The sequence below is a fragment of the Nasonia vitripennis genome, chromosome 2 (genome assembly GCF_009193385.2).
Source record: "Nasonia vitripennis strain AsymCx chromosome 2, Nvit_psr_1.1, whole genome shotgun sequence".
Classification (NCBI taxonomy): Eukaryota; Metazoa; Arthropoda; class Insecta; order Hymenoptera; family Pteromalidae; genus Nasonia; species Nasonia vitripennis.
Genome location: NC_045758.1, coordinates 1143389 through 1165817, shown reverse-complemented (window position 1 = coordinate 1165817; position 22429 = coordinate 1143389). Strand labels below are relative to the sequence as shown.

The 22429-nt window shown below is 40.9% G+C and overlaps 5 protein-coding genes across 21 annotated transcripts; 2 read left to right on the top strand and 3 right to left on the bottom strand.

Annotated features, from left to right (window-relative positions):
* The first annotated feature begins 60 nt into the window (after nucleotides 1-60).
* LOC100120641 (nucleolar complex protein 4 homolog B) lies at nucleotides 61-3939 on the top strand. Its single transcript, XM_031922850.2, has 6 exons — nucleotides 61-458; nucleotides 632-734; nucleotides 1291-1707; nucleotides 1793-1840; nucleotides 1924-2287; nucleotides 2395-3939. The coding sequence occupies exons 1-6, from the start codon at nucleotides 300-302 to the stop codon at nucleotides 2897-2899; spliced, it is 1596 nt and encodes a 531-aa protein (XP_031778710.1). The 5' UTR covers nucleotides 61-299; the 3' UTR covers nucleotides 2900-3939.
* Nucleotides 3940-4131: 192 nt separating this feature from the next.
* Nucleotides 4132-7731, bottom strand: LOC100120622 (serine/threonine-protein kinase mph1). Its single transcript, XM_001604193.5, has 7 exons — nucleotides 7350-7731; nucleotides 6126-7257; nucleotides 5324-6052; nucleotides 5091-5254; nucleotides 4794-5008; nucleotides 4342-4701; nucleotides 4132-4264 (listed from the first exon to the last, which is right to left on the bottom strand). Exons 2-7 carry the CDS (start codon nucleotides 7241-7243, stop codon nucleotides 4238-4240), a joined length of 2613 nt encoding a protein of 870 aa, XP_001604243.1. The 5' UTR covers nucleotides 7244-7257; nucleotides 7350-7731; the 3' UTR covers nucleotides 4132-4237.
* A 351-nt stretch (nucleotides 7732-8082) lies between these two features.
* LOC100118343 (casein kinase II subunit beta) lies at nucleotides 8083-14328 on the bottom strand. 12 transcript variants are annotated; one of them, XM_032597439.1, is made up of 7 exons: nucleotides 14168-14328; nucleotides 12995-13158; nucleotides 12102-12335; nucleotides 10782-10857; nucleotides 10448-10550; nucleotides 9809-10190; nucleotides 8083-9689 (listed from the first exon to the last, which is right to left on the bottom strand). In XM_032597439.1, the coding sequence occupies exons 4-7, from the start codon at nucleotides 10851-10853 to the stop codon at nucleotides 9581-9583; spliced, it is 666 nt and encodes a 221-aa protein (XP_032453330.1). In that variant the 5' UTR covers nucleotides 10854-10857; nucleotides 12102-12335; nucleotides 12995-13158; nucleotides 14168-14328; the 3' UTR covers nucleotides 8083-9580. The 12 variants fall into 12 exon arrangements, with proteins under 12 accessions (XP_032453330.1, XP_032453328.1, XP_032453334.1 ...); XM_032597437.1 differs by lacking the exon at nucleotides 14168-14328 and adding an exon at nucleotides 13679-13970; XM_032597446.1 differs by lacking the exon at nucleotides 14168-14328 and adding an exon at nucleotides 11918-12022 and having other exon boundaries at nucleotides 8409-9689; nucleotides 12995-13101.
* Nucleotides 11939-17973, top strand: LOC100120599 (protein abrupt). 5 transcript variants are annotated; one of them, XM_031922863.2, is made up of 4 exons: nucleotides 11939-12050; nucleotides 14782-14967; nucleotides 15038-15214; nucleotides 16114-17973. In XM_031922863.2, the coding sequence occupies exons 2-4, from the start codon at nucleotides 14785-14787 to the stop codon at nucleotides 16792-16794; spliced, it is 1041 nt and encodes a 346-aa protein (XP_031778723.1). In that variant the 5' UTR covers nucleotides 11939-12050; nucleotides 14782-14784; the 3' UTR covers nucleotides 16795-17973. The 5 variants fall into 5 exon arrangements, with proteins under 5 accessions (XP_031778723.1, XP_031778724.1, XP_031778720.1 ...); XM_031922864.1 differs by lacking the exon at nucleotides 11939-12050 and adding an exon at nucleotides 13215-13321; XM_031922860.2 differs by lacking the exon at nucleotides 11939-12050 and adding an exon at nucleotides 13718-13911.
* On the bottom strand, nucleotides 17363-22241 carry LOC100120570 (actin-interacting protein 1). Of its 2 annotated transcripts, XM_031922848.2 has the most exons (13): nucleotides 21873-22241; nucleotides 20275-20396; nucleotides 20109-20199; nucleotides 19714-20029; nucleotides 19469-19637; nucleotides 19265-19393; nucleotides 19078-19182; nucleotides 18678-18998; nucleotides 18484-18603; nucleotides 18254-18412; nucleotides 18125-18127; nucleotides 17792-17942; nucleotides 17363-17718 (listed from the first exon to the last, which is right to left on the bottom strand). In XM_031922848.2, exons 1-13 carry the CDS (start codon nucleotides 21886-21888, stop codon nucleotides 17609-17611), a joined length of 1812 nt encoding a protein of 603 aa, XP_031778708.1. In that variant the 5' UTR covers nucleotides 21889-22241; the 3' UTR covers nucleotides 17363-17608. The 2 variants fall into 2 exon arrangements, with proteins under 2 accessions (XP_031778708.1, XP_031778709.1); XM_031922849.2 differs by lacking the exon at nucleotides 18125-18127.
* Between the last annotated feature and the right edge of the window lie 188 nt (nucleotides 22242-22429).

Genomic DNA, 22429 nt, shown 5'->3' with positions numbered 1-22429 from the left:
AGAGGGTGAGCTGAGAGAAGGAGAGAGAGAAAGAGAGAGCAGCTATAAGTGGGCAGTGGCGACACCATCAGCTGCGCCGAATTTCCTTTCGATCGCGGCCCATCAGCAGCACCAGCAGGGCAGCAGCTGCCTCGACGTCGGCCGATCATTCGCTCCCTCGAGTGTCGTCGCGTGTTGAGTGCAGCGTGTCTGACGTCAGGCAGCAGCAGCAGGGCGAGGAGGAAGACCTCGAGGGTCGACGACGACGACGACGAATTGCCCGAAGACCAGGCTTGCGCAGAGCAGCGGCAGCAGCGGTCATGGCAAGTAGCGTAGGAACTGCTCCCGGCGGTGCTGCTGCAATGACGACACCAGGCCAGCTGAAAATGTCGTCCAAGTTGCTGAGGCAGCGGGCTCAGGAGTTCCTGGCTTCGCGCAAGCACGCCAACAATCTCGTCGACATCATCGGCATGTGGGAGGTGAGTTTAGCTTGGCAAGCTGCTGGCGTAGTGCGATGCAGAAGAGCCCACCTCGAGTTTTGAGGTTAGCTTTTCGACGTTGCGATTCTTCCTCTCGCTCTCTGCGCCTTCGCCGTGCATTCGTTTGAGGGACTTGCGAGTATGTGGAAACGATTCGATTTTTTCCTTTCCAGGGCCACACGCTCGCCTGCATACTCACGATGGAGACCATCTTCGGGGAGCTGCTCAAACGCGGGGATATGTACGTTGAGCGTACGATATCCCTCACGATTTCAGGTGAGTCGTCCTGCCATTTCCAAGCATTTTCGGAGCTATCATTGTTCGGGCTTTTTGCGTTGTTGCGAGGCTTGGGCCTTGGGAGGCGGCTGGTTGTTGGTGCACAACTTTGTTGCTGGCCGACCAAGTACAGTTGGCCCGTTCCGTCGCGGACTTTATATGACGTTGTGCTTTTTTATTGATTGACGCGGAGCGCGCTTAAAAATTCATAAGAATGTACCGAGGATATCTTGCATTGACAATGGAGAAAAAATTGAGTTTATGCTTATGTAAAGGTTTTGTTGCTTTGCTTTTTTCGACATTTTTTATTGTCTATTTAGCAATTTCTAGTATGATATTTCCATTTTGAATTTGCTTTTTCAACGTTCTAAGCAACCTTACATCACCTACAATGCGATACTCGGTGAAGTAGACACTTGTAAATGGAGGTATTGCTTTCTCTTGTGATATATTAATGTCTCAAAGCCACAAGAGCTTATAAATATATTGGAAAAAATGTATCCTAATAACAAAGTAGTTAAATAACAAAACGTTTGTGATTTATTTCATTATGTAGAACCTACAGCTGAAATGAGGTACACTAATTGGCTGCGAAATTGTTACGAAGAGATCTGGGTAAAAATATTAAATTCCATGGAAGATCCTCGTCCAGCCATACAAACACAAGCTCTAACAACTGCCATTAAGTTAATGGCAGCAGAAGGAAGGACTCCCTTGGAGCCAGTAGAGAATGTAGAATATTACTTTCCTTTGCATCGTCTAAAGTTAATCATTATGAAACTCTTGTCGCCAGAGAAAGAAAACTTTTCTCTCATTGCAAGATTCCAAGAAATCTCTAGTTATTTGGATGCACTCTTTTTCACCTGGAAGTGTCTTCCAGCTCTCACTCCCAAAAGACAACCGCAACATGTATATATTAGGAATTTATTAGAATTTGTGCACAAGTTGCCTCTGCCAGAAGAAAATAATAGCCGTAAGGATAAATTTTTCATTGTTTTGCTAAATAATAAATTGAATCCATAGAAAATATGCTTTTTAAAAAAAAATATTAATTTTAGAAAATGGAAACAGTAATAATCCAGAATTACTGTGTGGACCACAACAAGGTACATTGGCGTTTTGTTGAAAATTTTCGTTTATTTACAATTTAAAAATCATGTCATTTTATTCTCTGTATCGTTTTGTTTAGCTGCCGGAGGATTCAAATGTGATTACGCTAGTGCTAAAAAAGCTTTAAACAAAGTTTGGTCTTGCATAATGCATTGGGAACTAACACCACAAATACATAAACAATTGCTTATTGTTCTTTTGGAGAGAGTGATGCCACACTTGGAAAAGCCAGTATTAATGACAGATTTTTTAATGGACTCTCTGGATGCAGATGGTCCCATAGGTTTACTAGCACTTCAAGGAGTTTTTGTATTAGTCACTAAACACAATTTAGAATATCCAAATATTTTCACCAAGCTGTATTCCATGTTTGAACCAGAAATATTTCATACTAAATACAAGGCTCGTTTGTTCTACCTCTCAGATCTATTCCTCAGTTCAACGTGAGTATTGATTTTTCACTTTTTTGTTTACATAACAGCCGTCATGTATATGTCTATCAATAATTTCATTGCCACAAGCATTTCCTAATCTTTCTCGTTTCTCTTAGACATTTGCCAGAAGCTCTCGTAGCCGCATTTGCCAAGCGACTATCTCGGTTGACCCTGGTTGCCCCGCCTGAGGACATTCTTATAATCCTGCTGTTTATTGGGAACCTTCTGCTTCGGCACCCGGGTCTCAAACGCCTTATTGATCATCCCCAGAACCATCAGCTCATCTCTAAGGAGGAGACGGGCGCGGGTGATCCCTTCCTCATGGAGGAGCGCGATCCGCTCCAGAGCAATGCGTTGCTCAGTAGCCTCTGGGAGATCAAAGCCCTCCAGTGCCATATACTGCCCAGCGTTGCGACAGCTGCGAGGTTCATCCGTGACCCCCTGCCTTCGGTCGAGTACGACATGGCCTCGGCTCTCGAACGCACCGGTGGTCACTCATTCGATCGTGAAATCAAGAACAAGGTCAAGGACATCATGCTCACCTTCGAAAGACCCAGCTCGATGGCTTTGCCTAAGGGCGAACGTATTCTACAGTACTGGCAACTCACTACAATGCATTAATCCTGGGACTTGCACGCTGGGCGAATGTCACCTCGCCCGGGAAATCTTTCTGACGTTTCCGTCGGTGCGTATAGTTAGCGAAACGTGATATTTATCAATAAGTTTACTTTTGTTTTATTAAAATACATGGAACTCGCGCTTGTTTTTAAATAAAATCTGTGTAAAGCCGAAATTGCCATATGGTGCCTTGGTTATCTATGGTTTTTTTCTATTATATGAATGAATTTTTTAATTCATTAACTTATGTATGAGTTAAACATTTTTTTTAATGTTGGTACACTGTGTGTATTCTGGTGCAAGTTGAGTCAGTAATGCTAGATTCAAACCATGTATGCAGAGCCATGTGATAAAGGTTTTTAATTCTGTTCAGTTTCACTTTAAAAGCTTAAGTTAGAAAACATTGCATTAAAAGCAAGTAAAGTTGTGAGATAAATATTGCCTTTCATAACTGTATACCGCGGAAAATTAAACTTTCAAATATGCAAGTTCCCTGTTTGTGAAAGTTAACACACAAGTTTTTCGTGTATGGTATTGTCAAATATGTTACGCCATTAGTGCAATAAGAGCATAGATGAAAAAAAATCAAATATATCCTTGACTTGAGAAAGACTTAATAAACAAAAACATTTTCTTGGAGTATTTCTTTGCTGCAGATTAATACATCTGCTTATGTACGTTAAGCGTATTGTTATACTACACTGTGTAATCCATAATCGTTGATGCCAGTTTATCCTTGATGTAGTAATTTAATTTTTGTTTATATGTACCTGGATAATGTAATGGATAACAGAGAAAAGAGTTAAAAATTAATTTTTTTCTTAATGTTATATTCTTCATTATAACACTACGTTATACTCGTTTTCCCAATGACAAGCTTTAAATAAAACAAAAAAGAAAAAACTGTTTTATCAAAAGCCGATGATAAAGTTCGTTGTTGGAAAAAAAGAAAAAACGAGGATGAAAAATTCTGGTAAAAACAATGACGACGCTTTTAATATTTGAATAAAATATTGACTTGAGCAGTTAGTGAATAACACTAATTTTGTTATAGAAAATCATTTATACACGCGAATGTGAAATAATAAAATATTTTAATTTAAAACAAATACCTTAGTAACATTTTTGGATCTTTGTTACACCAGATTCCTATCCTATTTGAAAATAATGTTACTTAAACTCAATTGAAAGATAACTTTACAGAAGTTTTTACATCAACATTTTAAAAACTGAAATAGGCGTTTTGTGGAATTCTCTTATTTATAAATATAACTTTCAATGCTCTAAAATCTAACAAGTAGTATACGATTTGTACATTTTTCATAATTTTAGTAACATAAATCACGGTTTCCCTCTAGTATCAAGTATCTGAAACAAGAATATATCATAAGAAATGGGATTTTATTCGTGACAGAATATTCTTTGGTAACTATTTTAAAACCCACCTCAGTAAGTTGTTTCCACTCTTCGTCAGAAAGAGCATGCTTGATCTTAATCAGGATATTCGGTGGTATACTTGGTACTATTGGAGCACTTATGTTGCTCTGTAAGTATGGAATTTCTAGGAGTTCAGCTACCGTAGGTCTTGCTTTAGCGTCGCGTTGCAGACACTTGCGCATTGCGTCGACCAAAATTAATGGTACTGGTTCGGATCCCGTCTTCAGAGGGAAATTTATCTTATGCTTGGGATCAGTTATAGCACTGATTTTAGCCCACTGTTGACGGATGTGATTGAACGGGGTTACGCCGTAGACTAGTCCATATAAAATACAACCCAATGACCAAACATCGGATTTGTAACTTATCTGCAAAATATTTTGTAAATTTTAATGTAAGAGTTTCTCGAAGTTACTCACACGTACATTATTCTTAAACTTTGCGATATCGTTATACTGACCTTGAATTTATTACTATGATTCGGAGAATCGGTGCTTCCTGCATTAACATCCATCAGTGCTTCGGGACTGATATAGTTTAAAGTGCCGATCGGACAGTTTTTAACAACAGATGTCATATCCGAATTGATATTTGATGCGATACCGAAGTCTATGAGTTTTAATCTACCTCGTACTAATAAGAAATTCGCAGGTTTTAGATCGGAATGAATGACTCCTAAAAATGAAATTAGAAAAGTTATATTTCTTCAGTTATGTGTACATATACTCATATATATTGGTAGCAGGAATTTTCTTACCATTTTCGTGGATGTGCTTTACTGCAGTCAACATTTCTGTCCAATAGTAAAGAATCATTGTCAGAGGTATTTGTTTCTTTTCTTGCAACATAGACTTCAGTAAACGACTCAAGTCTGTGTCACCTATTTCCATAACAACATGAACCCACGGTTGTTTTATCTCACTGAAAAATAGAATAGATTAACTAATGGTATTTTATATAATACAATGAAAAAAAAAAGTAAATACTTACAAATTATACATGTGAACGATGCAAGGAGCTTTCAATCTGTCAAGCATACAAATTTCCTGCAAACACCCTTGAGCTGAATCCTTATCCATCTTACTCAGATTAACACACTTAATAGCTCTCAGTTCTGAACTGGATAAGTCTTGTGCCCTCACAACTTCACAGCTCATCCCCTGGCCAAGAACACCTAAAACTAAATACTGGCGATCTTTGACAGTAATGATTTTATTTTGTCTCGAGTTCCATGAATTAAGCTGTTGAGGAATTGAGCACTGAATCGTTTGCATTTGCTCTGCTTGACTTGGGATTGGGGGGTGTGCATTCTGACTTTCTTTGACTTGATAATTATCTGATGTTCTTGGGGGTTGCATATTGCTATAAGCATTACTGTGATATTCCATCTTTGGCTTGCTTTCAATATGGGACTGAATAGAATGTCTTGATTCAGATGCTGCCAATTTTGCATGACCTTCGTTTTTAACAATTTCATGAGGATTAGGATTTCGATTTTCCTTGGTTTCATGAGTGACGTGAGTAGAACTATATACAGGTTTCTTTTCTTGAAAATTATCAGGTTTAACTATACTTCCACTTTCTCTTGAAATTGGAGGGCTATGATTAGTTTCATTTGGTGCTTCCTGTAACCTTGGAAGTTGTGGCCCATGTGTTGGGGCTGAATACATGGTCTCTGCTAGCGGTCTGCGAACACTTTTACTTTCACCAGTAAAATACCTAATAATACATACATGCATGATTATTAAAAAGAAGACATTTTATAGAAAAAAAGTCTGCAACTTATACAAACCTTGGATTTTCATGTCTAGAACTTTGTGACTGAGCAATGCTTGTTGCTGGAGTTTGCATAGGTTCCCTTGATTCTCTTGACTCTCTTGATGAAGAAATTTGACTTTGCATTGGAGTCTGAGCCATGTGTTGTTGGGACCAATGTGAAAATATTGTAGCAGGTGTTTGTATAGAATTCTTAGCAAATTCACTCCCTATCTTGCTCTGGGGAGTTTGGAAAATATTTCTATGCGAGTGACAAGGATTTGGTCTGGCAGATCCTTGTGGTTGCTTCATTGGAGTATCCATTGCTGCCATTGATGCATTCGCTGTTGACTGAGAACCAGAGCACTTCGTACTACCTATTTGATCTGCCTTTGAGGCCATTGAAGATCTTTCTTCACTTATTTCATTACTATGCTGTTTATTTAGACTTGAAGAGGAAAATCTATTATGCTCAAGACTCTCTTGATTTACAACAGAGCTATTAGAATGACGTTTTATATCAGGAGAATATTTAGGCTTGGCATTCAAATCATTTGGATCTTTCATAGAGGAAGATTTTCTCTTATCTAGAATTGTAGCTGCTTTTGGTTGCCATTGAGATTGCAGCGTGACACTTTCTAGATCGCTTTTACAATTTGCCCCAGCAGGAGCTTTGTCTAACAATAATTTTTCTTCTTCACTCTTTTTCACTACATACTCTGTAATTCTCAAAGAATCTTTCAAATAAGCATTCAAAACTGACTTTGACTCAGCAGCTTCCTTGCTTCTAACATGGCCATCACTTCTTGGCAATTCAACCTTTTCAACAGTACTTGTGACACTAGTAGTAGCAGCCACAGCTTCTTCCTTGATTACAACATCTAGTTGAACATCAGTTTTAGCAACTAAACTGGGTTTGCTTTTGGAATCGTCGGCAGTTTCCTCAGAAAGCGGCTGAAAACCACCTTCAAAATCATCAAACTCCTCATCTGAATGATCTGAATTTGAAGGTGGATCATCAGTGTCATCGTCACTCTCATCGGCTAACAACTTCTTTACCAGCACAGGCTTAAATTTTGGTCTTGATTCAGATAGTCGATGCTGAATAGAGTTGTCATTATGGCCTTCTTTCTCGTGGAATGAATGTTCTTCCATGTCGAATGTATTATCTGCTTGAAACGAAAAAAAAAAAATCAGCAAATCAACAGGGTAACTTGAAAAAATTTAGGACAGTAGAAACGTCGTAGAAGCAAGTACTCACAAAACCAGCAGTTAAAAAATATACACAATGTATAAATATTCTCCTGTCTCCAAGAATAATATTAAAAACTGGCGAAGCACCGAAAAAAAACGTTGCAAACTCAACTATACTCTATCCTACATGTTAAACACTCTCGGCTTTGTCCTGCTCGCACCTGTCGAGCTCTGAAAACGAAAACTGCGAGTCCCAAGTCCGAATCTTAATGAAGGCACGCACCTTGAACACACCCTCTGCCCATTTTGCAGCCACTGACAACTGTTGCAACGGTTTTGAACTTCACACGCGCGAGACCGTGTTTTTTCTGTTGTTAAAAAAGCGCGGAGACGATGCATCCGCGTACCGGTTCTTTGTCTTTCAGAGCCAAAATTCGAATACCATTGATAGGTTTTGATTGGTCGGAAATTCGCAGACGCCATTGCACGCATCTAGGGAATTTCGAATGGCGCTAGGGAAGTTAGGGGCGCACGTGTATATGTTTCGCTAATCGCAATGCATATTTGTCGACCAATGCGAGTCGAGATATGGATGGAAGTCCCCAGACGACAGATATGAAAAATGGTGAGGAAATCGTCTTCAGTGAAAGTACTTATAAAAGAATGAAAATATGGATTAGATAAAAAAATTATACACTTTTTTTTTCAAATAAGTCATGTATTAATTATAGATCGTATAGATTTACATTTTGTATTTGAACAAAATACGAATGATTCGCTAGTCAAAGAAAGGACGTCTGTTCAAAAGGAAAAACCATTTATGTAAGTGTTACAATAAAAAATCTGTTTAAAAAAGTTTTTTTATATATTCGGCGTTCCGTGCCGCGCTCACGCTGGAAGGCTTGCCGAGTTCAAATCGCAATGGAATCGCTTGAAGGTTGGACTAATACTCAATGAACCTAAACTAAAATAAAAACATTATTGTTCGCTCCGAGAGTCGGTTAAAACAACATCCCCGTCGCAAATATGTAATATTAAGAAGTCGAACTTCCAAGGAAGTGTGACACGGAACGGGCGGTAAGAATAGAGCTTATACGACAGTAGAATACAAACTTTATCCTCTAAATTTAATTTAGTCGATATAATATAACAGGCGTGTCCTCGTCACTGTCCAAAAAATCTGATTCTGCGAATCTATGAATCTACACAACAATTCGCTTCGGTCACAATTCACACTCATTATTTTATTCGACAATTAAATTAAATTATGCATAACAACATTTTCATCATTACTTCTTTTCTTTTCAATATTTATTTTTATACACCAGTAGTTCTTCAACTGGAAAAATGAATGGATTGCTGAATCCTGAAGGAAAACTATAAAGAAACCACGAAAGTAAAACAGTAAAATAAGCACAAACATTTATGAGAACATTTAATAATATGTAAGTAAATACAGATAAAATTTCGAGTCGCTTTTTTGGATTACAGTTACCTTTGATGAATTTTAACCGTACATTATTAAAAAAATTCAATCGTGTCAAGTACATTATTCAATTAAGATTCATCAAAAGTCAACTCGAAATAAAATTACAAGAAACGGAAAATAATCGTAGAGTATAATGATAATTGTTTCTTTTTTTTTCACTTCGCGATTAAGAAATCTAGTTTATGCACATTTTACTTATTTTTATTTATTAATTTCATCAAGTTTCCCTCATGCTACCTGCGCGCTCCTCGTTTCTTGACAAACTTTCGCATCATCGGAAAGCATTCTTGAGCTTAGGAACTACTTGGCAGCAACCATAATGACGCGTGTGACTCATACAGACAAATACGTTCTACTTTATCTTTGCTCTTATATCCTAGCTATTATCCTAGGTGTATTTCTTCCTTTTTTCATACTTAATTTCGTGGTTTTTTTCGCTTTTCATCTTCTCTTCTGTATTTAATTATTCATTTCTTTCCTTGAATGGATAAGAATATTTGTGTTGCACGCACAAACATGTTTCCCGATCAAAAAAAGAAAGACAGGTCTTTAGCTCAGAAATTAAAATGATATACAACGCTCCCTTTTTCTCTTTGACAACGTCAGAATTATTGCAGAGACCAGCGTGAAAAGTTTAAATTACGGTCTTCTTCTAACGTCAGATCAGCGCCACGCGAAGACGCAAGGAAAAAGACTGAGAGATATATATAAAAAATAATATTTCATTTAAATCTTAGGGACGAAATTAAGATTTGCATTTCGATTAGTGTGAAGAAGTTTTTTTGTTTCTAAACTATTTTTAAACGATCTTAGCGCTTTCCATTGTTGTAATTCAACGCTCGCAACGGCTGTTTGAACGTAGTGGCCGATTGTTGTTGCACTTGATAAGCTAATGGATGAATTTTGAATCCATATAACCTGTAATCAAAGTAAAACATTTTTTATTAACATTAAGTTATTTTTTTAGAAATGAGCTAATGCATATCTGAGGTACATTGAATCACTATACAAACATAATATAAAAATATGTTTCATACCTTGGTACAAACTGATTAACTGCACGCTTTGGTCTGTATTCAGGATGAACCATGAACAGCATGTGTGGGAACCCCGTTCCAAAGTATGCACCATCGGTATGATGATATCGGGAGCTTTTCGGTGTGTAAACATCCATGCACTTCGGACAGTAACTTTTGACCATGGCTTCACCAGGCACATCACTCAATCCCAATGGGAGCATAGGCTGTGTTTCACAGTACACTCGTAGACAGTGTCCAAAGTCCCCAGCCAGATATTTCTCAATCATTTGAGCAATACCTCTGTTTGTGAGAATGTAGCGAGCGTGGATGAGCCCATACAGCATTTCTGCCGCCTGCTCTATGAGATCCGATTGATTAGGATTATCATCCAGGTCCTCATCTGCAAAAAAAACATTGCAACCTGTTTAATTAATTCAATATTTTGATATTTAAATTCAACAACATATGAGAGATGTATAAGCAATAAGAGGTATACACTGGCTCCTCCACTCGTATACCTTACTCCACTCAATAAAATCTAGCTATACATCTATTTGAATGCAATCTATATACTCAGTTCTTGTCACTTTGGAGTACGCCTAATATAAGAAATTATTTGATACTTATTCAACTAAAAGAAATCATCTTTCAACATACCAGGTTCCAGATCCAGGATCATGTCCAGTGCTTGGCGATAATGTGGAACCTGCTCATTGAGCCCTGTCAGGTTAAACTTGTCCTGGATATAGTCTTCATCAACCTGCATAAGAAACAATTCTTGGCTATAACTACTGCCTTTTTTAGTTATGAAACACATGAGTGTGCGTGTTCTAACTGGCTTCTGCCACTCCATGACCATGAAGTCACACAAGTGGCCTTCACCAATCAAACTCGAACACATATACACAAATCAGCAAATTCATAACATGCAAAACTATAACAGTAACAGCAATGACAACCACAACAATAATATGATGTAAGAGAGGCTCACCTCGCAGAAGAATTCATTTCCCTTGAGGCCGCAGAACCACGCAATCCACGAGACTTCCTCCGAACTGCTCATCTTTCTGTTTGAACAAGACAAAACCATGTTACAGACCAGTCAGCAACTACCAGCCACCCAACCAAGCTACAAACATTAACTCCAGGAGCAGCTGCACTCAAACGACACAACAAGGACGTCTACAACAGCTTTCTGGCAACGACAACGTCGCGCCTCTCTCTCTCTCTCTCTTTCTCTCTCCCTCTCAACACGCAAGCTGCAAGTACAACAGAATCGTGCACGAGGCCGCACGCCGAGAGCACGTGAACGCGCGTCGGGGAGGTATCTACGTGTGCCCTAACTGCCACGAAAACGTGCGTTGGGCTTGCCTCTTCCTCGTAGGTGGGAGCGCGATCGCTATGCTGCAGTAGCAACGACGAGACGCGGGCAAGCTGAGAGATAGAGAGAGAGAGAGAGAGAGACAGAGAGAGTGAGCGAAGCGAGTAAAAAAGTACCTTCGCACGAAGTAGGTATAGGTGGGCTGTGGTAGGTACTATATAAGCACGCGCGAGAAAGAGAGGAGAGAGCCGCAAGTATGTGCCGCCGCGAGCGCGAAGTTAAGGTTAGAGCGTGGAATGCCGTGGGCTCCGTTATCGAAGTAGCGACAGACAACTGCTGACGAGGGCCGCGGAGGCGGTAAGCAGCTTGCTCAATGTTTATCGGCCGCCGAGCGCCGTACAGTGTAACAGGGGCGACGGCACACGGACTCTCCGTGATAGTGCAGGGTACGCGGTATATACGCCGAGAAAGAGTGAGATGGACGACGGGGAGAAGGAGAGAGAGAGAGAGAGAGAGTAGGAGATAGGTGGAGGAGAGAGCGGACGAGGATTACGAATTATCCCCGAAGTGTTTCACCTAGGTGCTCGCTGGCTGGAAAAGCGAGGGCCGAGAATGCTCCGGACGTGGCTGCTCCGGTTCCTCTCTCGCTCAAGATACCCGCGAGTCGCGACAGCAGCAGCAGCAGCAGCAGCAGCAGCAGCAACAGCAGCAGCAGCACACAGACGGAGACGCACAGAGTCACAGACCGCGCGCGCTGCACTCACACAGACAAGCGCACACACATACACACAGAGGCCGACACGCACACCAACAGCGCCGACAACGACGAGTCTCGCGCGCTTCTCCTCTTCCGCAGGGCAGCGCGGAGTCCCGGAGTCCGTCCGCGGTTACACCGGACGTCGACGAGGGAGCTGGAGAACCGAAGGATATGACTATTAGGTGGGTGAGTGTATACGGGAGCCCGGAGGGTGATTATCCGCGACAGCTTACCTCTTGGTGCCTTGATTAGCCACGCTTGCTCTCTCTCCTACTCGCTCGCTCTCTCTCGCGCGGCAGCAGCAGTAGCAGCAGTCTCGCGCGCAGCTCCGACGACCGACGAGATCCGCTAGTCGTAGCAGTCCGTGGAGTCTCCGATCCACGCACACACACCGCCAACCTTCGCTGATGACTGCTTTCGACCTGCAGATGTCGCGCCGCGTCGCTCTATGCTCTCGATCTACTCGTCTTTTTGCACAAGTATATAGTTATACACAACACCTATATAGAAATGGCACAGTACACGGAGAGAAAAAAAAACAGTTGCGTTTACTGAAGCTATAGTTAAGTAAAGCAGCTCAGTAGATGCTACTGCACAGACTTCAGTAAAATCTACTTGACTGCGTGCGACAGCGAAGAGGAACGGCGCACCTAACCTAAAAAAAGTATACTAATATGGTGTAGCGTGCGACACGAGAGACTGAGAGAGAAAGAAAGAGATATATAAATATGGAATATAGTGTGTCTCATCTGAGACGAGACACAAAGAGCTTCGGATCTGCACCGATCACCCACCCTTCCCTGTCCTCAAAACTTCTGCCCGAGTTGCCTTCGCGGCGCAGTCGAGCATGGTCTTCTTATATTATTATATGACCTTATTTTGTTGGTTTTACAAACCAACTACGACTAAGGCTATGTAGAGCATAGTAATAATATCTATCGTGCAATTTTCATTCACAAATTTTATTTAGTACTAGAGTTAGTTACCGAACTGTTCATTCGGTTGAAAGTACGCGAGCAACTTCAGTTAGATTTACTTAACAGCCGTTACTGAAAAATTTAGGTTACATTTACTTAAGTTTTGAGTAAACACAACGCTTTTTCTTTCTCCCTGTATAAGTACGTACCTATATAGGAGTAAGAGAAGGAGCGGTGGTCGGGGGGGTGCGTGAACTGCAAACGCGTCGAGGGCCGAGAGGATGCGACACCGAGGTAGACTACTCAGTTGCTTGGGTATAAGTGGGCTTGTGGATTCGTGCCGCCACCTCACGGGGCACCGAGAGTTGGATCGCTGTAATTTTTGCAAATTGCCAATTGCAATGCTCCAACGCACGCTCTTACTTATTATACGCGTCTGCCTCTGCTTACTATTCTAACACCAACCGCCAGGGCGATACACCTATTATCATAACAAAGCAATTTTTGGACCGGCCAGTGGCTCTTTTTAATTTTTGGTAAGCCGTATATATATAAGTCGCGCAACCCGTAACCGCCTAAACTCTCCGCGTTCGTGGCAGGTGAAAATATAGGTGGCGCATAGGCGCTTTTGCATTTCCCTCGCATAACAATATGCCACCGATGCTAAAACTGATGTCTTGTTTGGCCTCTGCTGCTTCGGCCGGTACACATGGTCTTATCTATGGAAGGGGCTGCCCCGCGAAAAACACGCAGAATACAGTACGCTCCGAATCCTCCGGCTATAGCGTGCAGTATCAACAGTCAGTAAGCACAAATTCATCTCCCTCCGATTCGATCCGAATTGGAAAAGCTCTGCGCGCTGGTGGCGCGCGCGCCGCCGTTATACTACTTACCTCTCCGCGAGCGATCAGATCGCCGAGCTGCATCAGTGGCTCCGAGCTTGCGACAACGACGAAGACGACGAGTTTTCCCCCGATTGCAGACACGCGCGGCGCGTGCGTGTGTTTTTCGCGGCGACGAGGAAACGATTCTCTCGCGGTGCAGCCCCTTTCATCAATATAAGTAGATAACACTACGAGCTGAGAGCTCACGGCTCACGACGCATCGTCACAATCTACACAACGAGGTAAATCCTGCGCCTCTTTAGTCTCTCTCTCACTCTTTCTCTCTCTCTCTCTCTCTCTCTCTCACGCGCGTTTCTGCGCTATATGCATGCTGCGCCAAGAGAGAAAAATCGCGCGAAGGTCTGTGTTATGCGACGGACGAACGGACGGACGGATCTTCTAATCTAAGAGGTGCCGTGGCGTGGAGGCGAGGAGGGAGCGGTGGAAAGGGGAGAGAGGCGCGCGCTGGCGGCGGTGCAGTGTGTGTCGAAGTTTTACCTTGCTCCAGCCGCGCTCGGCGACAATAATAGACTTGGCTGGAACCTGCGATTTTCTCTGCGCGCGCGCTGATGCTACGCACACTGGCCACAGCCGATTAAATAAATAGGATCGAGTGTATAGAGAATAGACGGATTGCTGCCTGCTGAGTGCTCTGCTGCTGACTAATATCTCTGCAGCGCGCACCTAACCTTTGAACGTTATTCAATGCGCGCAATTCCATTTCTTCGGCCGAGTTTTGTCCTGGCTCCTTTTTGAGCAACTGCCCTGCGTACTATCTGTTGCGCGAGCTTGCGACCGAGACTGGACGGTAAGGTGTGAAGATTGCTTTGTTGGGTTGCAACGAGTAGGTAGACTGCTCGTCGCCCGTTCGCGGGACGTTGGTATAAATAGGAGTTGATTTTTACGTTCTGCGAAGATTTTTGGGGGGGTAAGATTCGTCTGTCAATTGGAAATTTATGACCCATTTTACTGTTCGAGTTCCGGCCACGAATTATTGAATTTCAAGTTCGCGTGATAATTAAATGAAAAATGCAAAAGATTTTCGCAATGCTTCAACAATAATTATTATGAACTGTAAAGACTTAATGTCGACTTTTGCTTTCAATTTCAAGATAATGGAGGGACAGCAGTTCTGTTTGCGTTGGCATAACTTCCAAAACACATTGCTAAGCTCCTTACCAAAGCTGCTTGACGGAGGTTACTTAACTGATGTGACTTTAAGCGCCGGCGGAAGGCACATTCATGCCCATCGATTAATCCTTTCCGCCTGTAGTTATTATTTCAAAGAATTGTTCAAGGTATTTATAAAATTTTGCTGAATTATTTCGTTTATGCAGATCTTGAATTTCAGTCTTATAATTATTTTAGGATTTAAATACTCTTCAACATCCTGTGATTATTTTACCTGGAATGGAGTATGCCAATTTGTGCGCTCTTGTAACGTTCATGTACAATGGAGAAGTCAATATTTATCAAGAACAACTTCCTGCATTACTTGCAATGGCTGACACATTGCATGTTCGTGGATTAGCGGATATTGCTGGGGTAAATTTTTTTTTAATTAATGTATCTCTAATTTTCCTATGAACACTAATCACAATTCCTGGTTTTACATTTGCTCTTTTTTCCTACTAAACTAACTCGTATATTTTTTCTCTGAAATAGACTTTCCAATCTTAAATCCAATGCATGCTGCATGCTTACTTATTGACTTCTAAAGCCATTTTTTAAATTATATTTATACATTTAATTCCATGTTTTACATGCCTTTTATAAACAAATGTTGCTATCCTAGTTTTTTAACAAAATTAAAACAGACGATTGTGTTGTTGTTTTGTTCAGGTGACTTAAGCACGCACATTCACTGTCATTTGCTCATTAGAGTAATGATAATGAATGCTCAAACGATACCCATGAGATCAAGAATCGTTGTGTGTGTTGCAAGAAAGTGAGCAAGAACTAAACTCAAATGGATGAACCCCACAATGGAATCCTTTCCTACGAGTAGAAAATTGCTCGACAGGTACAGACAATGCTGCTGTCATACTTCTGGTATATTATCAAAAAATTTATTTTCAATTACAAAATATATATTTTATTTATAAGCTTCACTTTAATGCAATCAAAGCTTTTTTTTGTATGTACTAAATAACTTAATGTTCATTTATGATTTTGCTTTATTAATTTAAAGCCGTGCTCCGAAATGAAATTGCAATATCAATTTTTCAAATATTTTCGACGTGAAGTTTTTCGTAAAATTTGTGAAAATAATTTTTTTGCTCAATTTTTCAATTTTATTTAATATGGATCCTTAATTATGTTTTCCATTTTATAATTTTTTTAAAACAAATAAGTGTGTTACTGTTAATTTTTTTTAATTCGAGACGTTTAGTGTGATTAATTGTTATTGTTGTAATATAACAAAAGTTTATTTGCTTTTTCAGAAAGCATCCAGGTATGAAAATAATCAAACGATCGACCCGCCGCCTCCACTTGAAGAGACAAATTTCCACTTAGCCGAAAAATTCGAATCGCCAGCAAAAAACGATCAGAAGGAACATGAGGAGATTTTAACACCAGAGCCTCACGAGGCAATGGAACCAATTGCTGCAGACTTTCCTTCAGAAAATCTCGAACGAAATCTCGAAACTGAATCTGAATCTAATAATGTTAGTGAAATTAATGATCTCCCATTTAGTGTAAAAACCAAACCTTATTACTCTATCAATGCTAAGTTAAACCAACGAGAGAAGAAACCAAACTTCAAAATTGATAGTGGGCACTCAAGTAACGCTCTAAAAGAGGAGTGCCAAAGCCCCTTACTAGAAAATGTAAAACCATTATTAACTGATACAAACTTCAAATCATTTCTCAGTGGTTCAACAACTAGCAGAGCTTCTCAAAGCTGTAACAAGACAAGTGTCACTTGTCTAATCTGCGGGAAACAGTTAAGCAATCAATACAATTTACGAGTTCACATGGAAACACACAGCAACAGCTCATACAGCTGTGCAGCATGCTCACATGTGTCTCGATCTAGAGATGCATTGAGGAAGCATGTGTCCTATAGGCATCCTGTAAATGCTGCACAAAAAAGAGCGAGATATAGTTCAACAAAACCTTAACATATGCTGAAGAGACTTTTATTGCAGTGTAAAGTGTTTTCATTAGAAAAAAAATCCTTTCCACTGAAATTGGAAACATAACTTCAAAGTAGTTGAAAGTTCAACCCGAATTTCACTACAACAGAGGTCGATCAAAGGTCATTTTTACTGGAAATGACCATGGTGATAGCGAATTGACTTTGCATGTAATGAAAGAAGAGCAAGGACATTTATTTATTTCGTGGGTAATAAATGATAACGTGAAGTACATGTACACGTTTTAATACGATATCAACGAGGAAGTTTGAGGTTATGTTTAGAAGGAGAGGCAAACAAAAGTTCCTTGAAGACCCCTTAGTGTTCATATTGTTATTGCTTGTTTGCTCAATTGTTATCGTTAATTCGTTTTAATTTAAGACGGATCTCGTTTTAAGATTGTTTTAGTCATGGATGGTTAAGAATGAGTTCCAACAAAGTTGGAATTTACAATTTCTATTTGTTATATAAAAAGTAATGATGATACAAAATTAATAATAACATTCTTATATGAAAATGAAGATTTAATAACAGAAGAGACCAAAACAAAAGATTAAAATTTTTCAAAAAAATAATATTTAAAATAAAAATTCACACAGTTTACAAATTTCATTTGAAACTTTTCAATGAAAATCCTTATAAGTTTGACTAATTAAATATTTCAATAATTGTATATCAAGTATTGTATTAAAAAATAATATACAATGCAATTGCGAGCTAGGAATCAGTGAGAAATAAATAAAATGCATCCGTTGTTAATAAAGCTGTTCCTTGTAAAACAGATTATTTTTCAGCTCAATCAGATTTTCTCCACACGCCATATTTTTGTGTTGCAATCTTGCCCAACAGAAATGACAGTTTCTTCATCTAACCACACAAGTTGAGTGATTTGACTCTGTGAATGAGCATCTAGAAACGAATTTTGTCCTTAGCTAGATCTAATAATTTATAAGAAAGGAATAATTTCAATGTTTTATCTTACTCTTAATGATCGTGTGTTTTGCGGGATTAGTAACGCTCCAAATAATAATTGTTGTGTCAAGACTTCCACTTGCAACCATTGAAGACTCTGGATTCCATGCTACAGTATTTACTCTTGCATTGTGGAAGCCCCATTCCTTATTGTGTGCCAACTAAACATAGAATAAAATTTATTTTTTAGTACATACGTGTTTCTCAAACTTTAGTATATATTGCATGCTACATTAAATATAATATATCCTCATGCATTGCTATAGATGTAAATAAAAATTGCACTTGATTGCCTTCTTCACGAAAATTACATAGACGAGGTGATAAATCTGACTTGACTCACCTTCTACATTGGTCCATTTGTTATAAAAAGGGTTATTAAAATAACACATGTTAGTATTTTTTGTTCGAGTTTGGAGTTATGATTTTGTTAGTATATGACAAAGATTTTGAAAATGAAATGACCAATCACCTTATATTCCGGCACTACATAGAGTACAACTTTGCGGTTAGCGTCACAAGCAACCAAATATTTATTGTCTGGACTGTAAGATGCATCAGTCACTGGTCCCAGATGTTCCAATTCCGTTTTTGGCGTGAGATTGGTTCCATCCAGGGAATAGATGTATACCTATGTTGATAGCATAATTAGTCGATTAAATTGAGATACGCCTGTAATGAATACGAATTCCCGAATCTTACCTTATTATCTGAACTTGAGCCTACAGCGACATCGCCATTCTCTTGGTTTATAGTCACGCAAGAAGGATCGTAGTTAATTGGCAAGCCCGATACCTTCTTTCCTTCTTTAGTGACGACGAGCTAAAGAAAACGTATTCTAAATAAATTTTCCCGCTCAACTTTTAACTCTTTTACAGAGAAGAAAACCTGCTTACTTGTTTAACAGCCGCGACAATAACAATATCTCCATAAATATCAAGTCCGCGTGGCTGCGAGCCCAGCCTCAATACTGACGTGTTCTCATAAGAGTTTGTCGCGATGTCGATCGTTCTCAGAGTATCGTCGATGCCTGCGGTGTAAACTATGTCGGCCGATGCCTTCATTCCGTTGATCTGGTTACCGTGACCCTGGCCTTGAACGCGATCGTTCTCTCCGGTAGCTGATTTCCAGTTCGTCACGTATCCGTCGTGCGATCCCGTGTATATTGTACTTTTGTCTTGACTTGTTGTTAATACTGTAATCGGTTTGTTGTGACCCTGTACAGAGGAGCAATTTGTATTACCACGATTCACTTCGTTTTACACGTTTTCAACAGAAGCCATACGTTATCCTTACCTTGACTACCCTTAAAGGCTTTAGAGGATTGTTGAGATCGAGGTAATTAATAAAGCCACTCAGTGAAACGGAGAGTACGTGGTTTCCTTGCCACAAGCAGCTTACCTAGAATACAGTATGATTTCCGTTAAGAATTTGCAGATCTCACGCAACAATGAAGTACTTGAAAACAATGATCATCGCGTACTTGTTGATCGTCAACCGTATTTCCCATGATGAACTCATCCACAAGAGTTCTCGTTTCCACGTCCCAGAGCTTGCACGTTTTATCTCCCGACGCAGTCAACAGCTGAGTACCATCTGGTTTCCAAGCGACCTGTGACAAAGATGTTCACGTTCAAACATTTTTGTTTCGAGAACGTCAGGGTGAGAATGAAAGGCATCAACTCACCCCGTAGACACCTCCTTGATGAGCGGGCGAGCCGACCTCTCCGACGAGCTCGGAACTCGTGCCGTCGTACAGGTAGACTTTGCCGTCAAAACCTGCCGAGGCGAACAAATGGCCGGTCGGCGAGTAGCGAACCGCCTGCACGAAGCGCGTGTGATCTTGCTTCGTCATCCTAAATATAAAAAAGTCACAGCATCAATAACGTGAAATAGTCGAAATTCGAAAGTGCGTCGATAGTCGCATCATACTTGAACTTGAATGGAGGTCCCTCGAAGACAGCGATCGTGTTATCCTCGCTGCCGGTGATAAGTCGGAAGGGTCGGGAAGGTCGGAAGTCGCAGGAGTTGATCGGTTTGCTCTGGCCGGAGATCTCGCCCACAGACGTACCGGTCTCGGACATGAAGACGTGGCCGAACCGCTCCCTACCCTCGCCGACGACGACCATCCGCTGGTTGTCCGGCGACCAGGCGATGTCCTTGATCGGACCGCCGATCGGGTGGAATTCATTCTTCAGAATGTGCTCCTTGTTCACGGTATCCCAGATTCTCACCTTGCCCGATTGATCTGCAATAAATCGATGCGAATTATATTACTGAAATTATAACTGTGAAGGCGAGTAATTTTGGTTTTTCAGAAAGCTCACCTCCGGAAGCGATGTAGAAACCGCTAGGCGAGTACTTGGCAACGTTGACGGGACACGAGTGCTCGGTGTAAATGTCCGAGATAGCAGGGTTCTGAAAGCATAATAAAAAGATAAGTTGATAAGCGGATTTGCGATGATGATTATATTGCGTTTTATATAGACTCACGTCGATATTACGGATGATGACGCTGTTGCCATTGGTGTATAAAAAATTCTTGCCCTTCGGGTCGCCGCCCAGGACCAGGGGCTGGCCTCTCTGTGTGCGCGGGAGAGTCGCGAAAATGTATTCTGAAAGTCAACGGGTTACAGAAATTAGAATGAGAAAAAAGTGGGCAAAGTCTTCGCTTGTACACGTTATTGTTATATAATTTATGTATTTTGGAGCAAACGTATCGTTGAGCTGGCGGCGGGCGAGGAAGCGTAACGTGAAAATATCTCAAATGAAAAACAACAACAATAAAATCATAGAATCCGGCGGTAGAGAGGTAACTATACACTCTCACTTTCTCTCTCGCACTTGGCAGGAGACCAGATCGAAATATCACGACCTATTTTCGTACCGGCCCATAAGCATCTCTATGATTAGGATTTTGTCGTGATTCCACGCGCTTCCTCAACTTTCTTCCGTTGTTTTTTCTCGAGCGCGTTGAACTTTTTATTCTGTACGAGTAATTTTTGTCAAACGAGTACTTAATATCGGAGTGCAATTGTTTCGCGATAGCAAATTGCCTCGTTTATCACTTTTCCAATGACGAAGATCGATTAGAGAGCATTAGTCATCGGCCAATTTTTTATGTGTAAGTACTTGACAGACCTTATATGGTTACAAAAATACTGGCTTCATTTCGAACGTTCGACCCGATGTACCACGATGAGGATATGCTTATAAGAATTAACGTAATAAATATATATATATATATATATATAGGTACGAGACTCCCGATAAAAATAAATCAGATTATTCGCCAGCTCAAAATAGCTTGATCGATAGATAACTCGATTTTCAACAAACAACTTTATAAATAAACAGCAAAACACGTTGCATAACTCGCGAAACGTCGTCGAACACATAATTATTCTAATCCAAACATAAACAAAGCATCATAAACACGGAAAGAGAGAAGTACAGACTACTATGTGGCACACACACACACACACACGCGCGAAGGCAACCACCCAACTCCCACCCCTTCCTATAGGCGAATGAATCCCATGTTACAAACCAGTAATACCGGCTCTGCAATATCATCGCGCAGCAGTTCCGAAAAAGAAGCAACAAGGCGAAAAAATCGCCGACTTCGCAAAAGTACTCATCGTCCACGTATAGCACACACAGGGCGTGCAACGGTGCAACAGCTCTCGTTCTACATAGTCGCGATCTAAGTACGCGCGCACACACACACACACACAGAATAGGTATACAAAGTCGAAAAGCCGGTGGCTTTTTTCGGCGATGCCTATATATATGCTCTTATCGAGTAGTATCAGCAGCAGCGGCTATTCGCATCTCTCTTTTCGTGACTCACCGCATCAGGAGCGCGGCCCCGATACAATACTGATACACGTAGACCGAGTCTGACTCGAGGGGGATAATGCTCGTAGCGTTTTCGAAAAAAGTACAACACTTGTGCAAAGCACGACGGATAAAGTTAGCATCCGCCACGCAAGGCACAGAGGCACGCCGGCTAGCACAATAGGTACTCAGGATATATAATCCTGTGCGATTACGCGAGCTATACAACACAGTCGGGGAGTATCACTCACTGGTTTCGTACGACATCGTCGCTGTCGGGCACCTCCTCGACGTCTGAAGCTTCTGGCCGATAGGGAGAGTCGAGTGAAAAAACAATAAGTACAAAAATAACCGAGAACGCCTTTTGGAAGCCCGCGAACGCCGGAGAGCGGGTATAACCTCGTTCGAGCGAGTCTCTGTGTATACTGTCGCGCGCTAGCACTCTATATATACCGATGTACGCTACTGTAGGCTCTGTAGCTCCTCTCGCGAAAATACCCGAGAGGAAACTGCACACACCGGCACCGCTCGCTCTACTGTATTCGCGTGTATAGGGGAAGCGTAGCTCGTAAGTATGTGTGCGTGTGTGTGTGTCTCTCTCTCTCTCGCTCTCTGCGACGACTGCGACTTGCGAGCTTGGGACTTGGGTTATTCTGTTATTCGTTATCTTTATCCCGCGCGGACTTTACCTATATACCTATATAGATTTTTTATGTATAGTATAGTCTGTGCTGTCATCTTGCAGTCATGCGCGTGAAAAATGTTCTATGCTCGGGACACGATATCTGCAGGACCTGCACAGTTTTCG

Bases quoted from the DNA above. Each gene is read 5' to 3' on its own strand.
- LOC100120641 (XM_031922850.2), top strand. From the start codon at position 300: ATGGCAAGTAGCGTAGGAACTGCTCCCGGCGGTGCTGCTGCAATGACG. The intron at 459-631 runs GTGAGTTTAGCT...TTTCCTTTCCAG, and splicing joins ACATCATCGGCATGTGGGAG to GGCCACACGCTCGCCTGCAT. The intron at 1,708-1,792 runs GTAAGGATAAAT...TATTAATTTTAG, and splicing joins GCCAGAAGAAAATAATAGCC to AAAATGGAAACAGTAATAAT.
- LOC100120622 (XM_001604193.5), bottom strand. From the start codon at position 7,243: ATGGAAGAACATTCATTCCACGAGAAAGAAGGCCATAATGACAACTCT. The intron at 5,255-5,323 runs GTAAGTATTTAC...TCTATTTTTCAG, and splicing joins ATCGTTCACATGTATAATTT to TGAGATAAAACAACCGTGGG. The intron at 4,702-4,793 runs GTCAGTATAACG...AATATTTTGCAG, and splicing joins ATCATAGTAATAAATTCAAG to ATAAGTTACAAATCCGATGT.
- LOC100118343 (XM_032597437.1), bottom strand. From the start codon at position 13,711: ATGCAGCTCGGCGATCTGATCGCTCGCGGAGAG. The intron at 13,159-13,678 runs GTAAGTAGTATA...CAAAAATTACAG, and splicing joins ATCTGATCGCTCGCGGAGAG to CGATCCAACTCTCGGTGCCC. The intron at 10,191-10,447 runs GTATGTTGAAAG...TTTTTTTTGCAG, and splicing joins GATCCTGGATCTGGAACCTG to ATGAGGACCTGGATGATAAT.
- LOC100120599 (XM_031922863.2), top strand. From the start codon at position 14,785: ATGGAGGGACAGCAGTTCTGTTTGCGTTGGCATAACTTCCAAAACACA. The intron at 14,968-15,037 runs GTATTTATAAAA...TAATTATTTTAG, and splicing joins ATTTCAAAGAATTGTTCAAG to GATTTAAATACTCTTCAACA. The intron at 15,215-16,113 runs GTAAATTTTTTT...TTGCTTTTTCAG, and splicing joins GATTAGCGGATATTGCTGGG to AAAGCATCCAGGTATGAAAA.
- LOC100120570 (XM_031922848.2), bottom strand. The intron at 20,200-20,274 runs GTGAGTCTATAT...TTATGCTTTCAG, and splicing joins TCATCATCCGTAATATCGAC to AACCCTGCTATCTCGGACAT. The intron at 18,413-18,483 runs GTAAGATTCGGG...CTATCAACATAG, and splicing joins GCTCAAGTTCAGATAATAAG to GTATACATCTATTCCCTGGA.